Source organism: Cricetulus griseus, chromosome 5 (assembly GCF_003668045.3).
Source record: "Cricetulus griseus strain 17A/GY chromosome 5, alternate assembly CriGri-PICRH-1.0, whole genome shotgun sequence".
Lineage (NCBI taxonomy): Eukaryota > Metazoa > Chordata > Mammalia > Rodentia > Cricetidae > Cricetulus > Cricetulus griseus.
In genome coordinates, this window is record NC_048598.1 from 147,346,683 (window position 1) to 147,352,935 (window position 6,253).

The window sequence follows — 6,253 nt, forward strand, 5'->3', positions numbered from 1 at the left end:
GGATGGGTCGACACACTTGTTCTCCCAGCACTTTGAAGCATGGGACAACCTAGGACAGGCTCCAAAGCTACAGAGAGAAACCCTGTCTCAAAAAACAAACACACAAAAAACCCTTCCCTGAGGCTGCAGAAAAGTATTTCTTTTACTGACCTGTAGTGAGTTCTTCAAAATAACTCCTTTGGGGGTGGCAAAATGGCTTAGTGGTTAAGAGCACTGGCTGCTTTTCCAGAGTCCCTGTGTTCAATTCTCAGCAACCACATGGGGGCTCATAACCATCTATAATGGGATCTGATGCCCTCTTCTGTCATATAGGCATATATGCAAATAAGCATTCCTCTACATAAATAAATAAATCTTAAAAAAGAAAAAGAAAGAGCTCCTTCTCTTGCTTGCTTGCTTGCTTGTTTGTAGGTAGAGTCTCACTGGAGCCTAGGCTGACCTGGAGCCCATGAGTTCAAGTGCTTCTCCTGCATATAATGCTATACGAGCTTAACTGCATTTCCTTTCAATAATGTTAGACCTTTAGCTGACTGGCAGACTTTTCCCAACCTAGGCTAATAAGTAACATAGCAGATTTGTACCAAAGAGTTTTAATTGACAGCTAGGGATAGGGGTATCCTAAATAGGATCCCTATACTATTTGGATTTTAAGTTTTTAAAGAATTTTTTAAGGAGATTTTACATACATGTTTGCTTGCATATATGTATGTGCCCTATGTGTAGGGGCCAGAAGAGAATATCAGATTCCCTGCGACTGGGCAGTTGTGTGCTGTTAAGTGGGTGCTGGGAACCTAATCTGGGTCCACTACACGAATAGTATATACTCTTTACTGCTAAACTGTCTCTCTGTCCCCAATGGAGTTAACTTTTAAAAAAAATATTATTTAGTGAAAAAGCATAAATTATTATACTTCAATATTGTTTTCTAACTACCTTGGAAAATAAATATTAATCCTTTTAACCTGGTGAGTATATCAATTGGTGACCTCCACGCTGAAAATGGTGTTTGCTTGCCTATAATCTCAGAACTGGAGAGGCAGAGGTGGGAGGGTCACTACTGCAGGATAACACCAGTATGGTCTGTGTGTGAGTTCCAGCACACTTGTACTCTTAAGTTTCCAACTATTAAAGTATATTCTCAGTAATTTGAACTAATAAAAGAGAAAACTTGCACAAAAACAGCTAATACAAAGAGTGGGTACTCAGGATATGATACAATTATAAATGAGAAAAATGGTCCTTTTCTCTTGGAATTCTTTATGTTTATGTGTGTGAATGCATGGTCTATATATAGTATATGTGGAGGCCAAGGGTCAACCTTGGGTGTAGCTTCCTGAGGTGCCATCCATCATATTGTTTGAGACAGTTTCTAGTGGCCCGGAGCTCATCATGTATGCAAATCAGGCTGGCTACACAGTGGACCCTGTGGGTTACTGTCTCTGCCTCTCAAAGCTGGGCTTCTAAACACATACTTCTTTGTTCATTTTTTTTTTCCTTCTGGGTACAATGAACTTTATTGATGCTATCTGACAGACTCGGGTTCCCTGAGCCCCTTTCCTCCTTGTATGGGTCTAGTATGGAAGCTGTAAGGGTAGATGCTCAGTGTTGGAGACTGAGTTGGAACAGGGACTCCTCCGCAGTCAAGGCTTCTCTCTTCCTCTCATGTCCTTGCTGGGTGTATTGTCCAGAGGCCATGTGGACCATGAGGTCCACCACCTTGTTGTATCAGGAATGAGTTTGATAAAGTGGTCATTGAGGGCAATGCCAACCCCAGCATCAATGATGAAAACATGGGTGTTACAGTTAGAGTCATGGGATGCCCTTTATCTGCTTCAACACCTTCTTGATGCCATTGTACCTGGCAGCCTTCTCAAAGCAGCAGGTCATACTGGGGATAGGAATACAAAAGGCCATAGCAGTGAGCTTCTCATTCAGTTCTGAAATGGCCTTGCACCATGTCCTTGGCAGTTCCTGTGGATGCACTGATGATGTTCTGGGCAGCCTATGACCATCATGCCACACTTTTTCATAGGGGCCATCCACAGTCTTCAGGGTGGGGTGATGGCATGGCCTGTGGTCATGCATGATTCCCTCCACAGAATTGTTGTGGGTAACCTTGGCCAAGGGTAGCTGAGCAGTTGGTAGTGCAGGAGGCATTATTGTCGTACTTTGTAGTTGAGGCCCATCACAAGCATGGAGGGACAGTAGAAGGTGAAGAGGTAATGACACTTTGGCTCCCTGCTCCACTTGGGCTCTGATTTCTCCATGGTGGTGATAGCATCAGTAGACTCCACAGCATGTTTGGTACCAGCATCACCCCATTTGATGTTGGGAGAATAATCTTGGTTCTGCAAGATGGAGATAGCTCTCCCATTGATGATAAATTTCCCTTTCTTAGCCTTGACTGTGCCATGGAACTTGCTGTGGGTGAAATCATCCTGGAACATGTAATATAAATCATGTAGTGAGGTCAATGAAGGGGGTAATTGATGGCAGCAGTATACACCCTGCCAGAATTGAAGAGCAGGCACCCAGTACTGCCAAGTCACTTCACTGTGACCTCCATCTTTGTGTCTCCGAGACAAGCCAGTCTCTCTCCTCTCCCCTCTCTCTCCTTCTCCCCCCCCCCCATACATGTTGGCTCTGGGGATCAAGCTCAGGTTCTCGAGCTTGTTACAGTAAGTACTTTGCTAGCCTGAGCTTCTTTTTATATTACTATCTTCAATGCAATTCCTGAGTTGTCATTAAAATTAGTCACATTGAGAACAAATGGATTAAATAGAGTTCTTTTGATTTAAACACATACATACATGCTTAATGCCTGTGACTGGATCTTTTTGGAAAGGAGTGTTTGTTTGTGGGTAATGGGGTCTCAAGTAACTAGGCTAGCTTCACATTTGTTATATAGCTAAGGATGATCTTGAATTTTTGATTGTCCTGCCTGGGATTACAGATGTATCACTATTAGTGTTTGACTAGAAATTGAGGAATGTGGGTGCTGTACCTGAACCCAGGTCTGCAAGAGCAACAGTGCTCTTGACCCTGATCCCTGAGCCATCTCTGCAGCACTCACCTCTTTTTCTTTTTTTAAGGCTTTCATTTAGTTAACAGATACTACTGGTCTTTTATGGTGTGCATACATGTGTGTGTGGTTAAGACAAAGTTCTTCTATGTAGGCCTTGCTGTCCTGCAAAGCCCTGTGTAGACCTGGCTGGCCTCCAACTCATAAAGATTCTTCTTCTCTGGTTCTGAATGCTGGGATTAAAGGCGTGCATGGTTTGAGAAGGGACTCTTACTTATTCAGATCATACTGGTTTGCAGGTATGTCTCTTGTCTTGTTAGTTGATATAGGAAGACCCAGTCCATTGTGGGTGGCACTATTCTGTAGGCTAGGATTCCTGAACAAGACAAGAGCAAGGAAGGAAGGATGTTTTTCTTTTGTTCATGACTAGCTGCCTGAGTTCCTGCCTTTAGCATCTCTAAAATAATGAATGTAATTTAGAAATTGCATGTTAAATAAGCCCCCTTCTCTCCTGCCAGTTGGCTTTTGGTCAGATTATTTGACATAGCAAAATAAATGAAGCTATAATAAGACTAAAATTACTAGTTCCTGGCTAAGAGATGCTCTAAACAACATTCTAAAAATTTTCTTTCCTTCCTTCCTACCTTCCTTTCTTCCTTCCTTCCTTCCTTCCTTCCTTCCTTCCTTCCTTCCTTTCTTTCTTCCTTTTTTTTTGGGGGGGGGGTGATTTTTTGAGGCAGGGTTTCCCAGTAGCTTTGGAACCAGTCCTGGAACTCACTGAGATCTGCCTGTTTCTACTTCCCAAGTGCTGGGATTAAGGTGTGAGCCACCACCGCCTGGCCTAGTTTTTATTTTTTACATTTATATGCTTACTTGGGAGGGGTCATGCCACCTTTAAATCAAAGGACAACTGGTAGGAATTGATTCTCTCCTTCCACCATGTAGATTCTGGGGAACAGACTCATGACATCAGGCTTAGTGGCAGGTGCCTTTACCATCCTACTATGTTAGCTTTTTTTTTACTTTTACTTTTTTGAGACAGATTCTTGTTTTGTTGCTTTAGCTGGGCTCTGCTCACTCACTATGTAGTGCAGGCTGGCCTTGACTTTGGGGTTACCCTTTTATCCCTTATTGATTTATTTCTCCTATATGGAGTAAATACTCATAATCAGAGATTCATTCATATACAGTTGTAAAACAAAGTTTTTCTCAGTGATAATTATCTTGCAAAATTATGATGACAGCAACACAACCAGGATATTGGCATTGATTGGCTACAGAACATTTCTGTCACTACAAGCACTTCCCCATGCTATTCATGTACAGCTATATCAATAGGCTTCTTTCTTTTCCCTAGAGTGAGCAAGCAACATACCTCCTGAGGTGCTGGGGATTGCCACTTGATAGGTCATGATTGTTAAGCTAGTTTTCCATTTTCTGAAACAAATATGACTTGAAGTCTATACTGTCAATGATAATTATTTCATGATTCTCTAGCTTTTTTGTTTATTTGTTTTGTTTTTGTTTCTCAAAGTGGGGTTGCTCTGTGTAGCCCTGGATGTCCTGGAACTAGTTCTGTAGACCAGGCTGACCTCGAACTCACAGAGATCCACCTGCTTCTGTCTCCCAAGTGAGATTAAAAGCATGTACCACCATCCACCCCTCTAGCTTTTTTGTACCTCAATAATCTTTGAATTCTCTTGAACCAAGAAATAAATAGTAGCAAACAGATTTGAAAGACAGAAGCAAATTTTCTGTGGAATCTGTTAGATACTGATGTGTCACATTCTAGGCAGTTTCCTTCCCCCTAGTTCCTCTGTAAGGAATTCTTTCTGTTGGTTTTAAGTAAATTAGTACCTCAAATTCTTGCAGCTCCATAAGCCCTATTGTGCTAAGTGGACTTGTTTTTTCTCCTCTCATGACCAATCACCATCAGTGTCAGTAATGTATGGACTCTTCTGATGAAGAGTGTTCTGATACAGGTTTCCTCTAAAGCTCCCTTCATTGCCTTAGAAGACTGGGTAATAGGATTCCTGGATATGAGATTTAAGTCTTCAAAAGTGGGTGCAATAGCCAGGTCCTGTGAAAAAGAGAAAGAAAAGAATTAAGTGAACCTAATTGATTACTTTCATGTCTCCAAATTCCAGAGTCTTATCAGCGAACTACATCACTACCTAGAAAGTTTGGATATGACTTCCTGCAGTTTTTCCTCTTTAGAAACTTCAGGTTACTTGTCAAACAGTGTGAAAGTTAGCCTGTAGATATTTAGACAGAATTTCGATTTCTGACAGTGTAGGTGTGTTCATTGAGTTTCTTCTCAGACTTTTCTGTTAGGACAATAACAAAGGTTTCTTTTTTGTTATATAAAACAGATTTTACCATTTTAATCATTTTTATTGCTAAATTTAGTGGCGTTCACAGTGTTATATAACTATCACCACCATTTCCAGAACATTTTCATCATTCCAAACAGAAACTCTGTACTCATTAGGCAATAACGTCCCATTCTACCCTCCCCCAGCCCCTGGTAACCTTTTTTTGACTGTCTTTATAAACTTGCTTCCTTATTCTATATACTTCATATAAGCAGGCTCAAGTCTTTGTCCTTTTGTGTCTTATCACACTGAATATTTTCAGGGTCCATTCATATTGTAGAACCTATTAGAATATCATTCTTTTTATGGCATAATGTTTTGTTGTGCTTATATAACCACATTTTGTTTATCCAGTCATCTGTGAGAGGACATGTTGGTTGATTCCAGGTTTTGTCTATTGGAAATATTGGTGCTCAAGTATCTAAATATTTGCTTTTAATTTTTGTTTTGTTTTTCGAGACAGGTTTTTCTCTGTAGCTCTGGCTACCTCTCCTAAAGGTGTTCACCGCCACTGCTCAGCTTGTTTATAATTTTTTTGTTAAAAATTTTTAAAGTGGAGTTTAATAGGTTATATGTTATATGATAACCCTGTGTTTGCCTTGGTGGGGAAATGGAAATGCTGTTTTACATAGCATTGGTTCTTTATTCTCTACAGCATTACTAATACTTGTTAGCTTCTATGATAAATTTTGCTTTTAAGATAAATACTACAGCTGGGCATTGGTGGCACACGCCTTTAATCCTAGCACTCGGAGGCAGAGGCAGGTAGATCTCTGTGAGTTTGAGACCAGCCTGGTCTACAGAGTGAGTTCCAGGACAGCCTCCAAAACAATTCAGAGAAACCCTGCCTTGCAAA

The 6,253-nt window shown here is 40.9% G+C and overlaps 2 protein-coding genes across 6 annotated transcripts in view; one reads left to right on the forward strand and one right to left on the reverse strand.

The window, feature by feature from the left end:
• Nucleotides 1-6,253, forward strand: part of Baz1a (bromodomain adjacent to zinc finger domain 1A) — an 81,165-nt gene that overhangs the window by 19,441 nt on the left and 55,471 nt on the right. The window lies entirely within an intron of this gene.
• On the reverse strand, nucleotides 1,073-5,098 carry LOC118238810 (glyceraldehyde-3-phosphate dehydrogenase-like). Its single transcript, XM_035444844.1, has 2 exons — nucleotides 4,880-5,098; nucleotides 1,073-2,438 (listed from the first exon to the last, which is right to left on the reverse strand). The coding sequence occupies exons 1-2, from the start codon at nucleotides 4,940-4,942 to the stop codon at nucleotides 2,157-2,159; spliced, it is 345 nt and encodes a 114-aa protein (XP_035300735.1). The 5' UTR covers nucleotides 4,943-5,098; the 3' UTR covers nucleotides 1,073-2,156.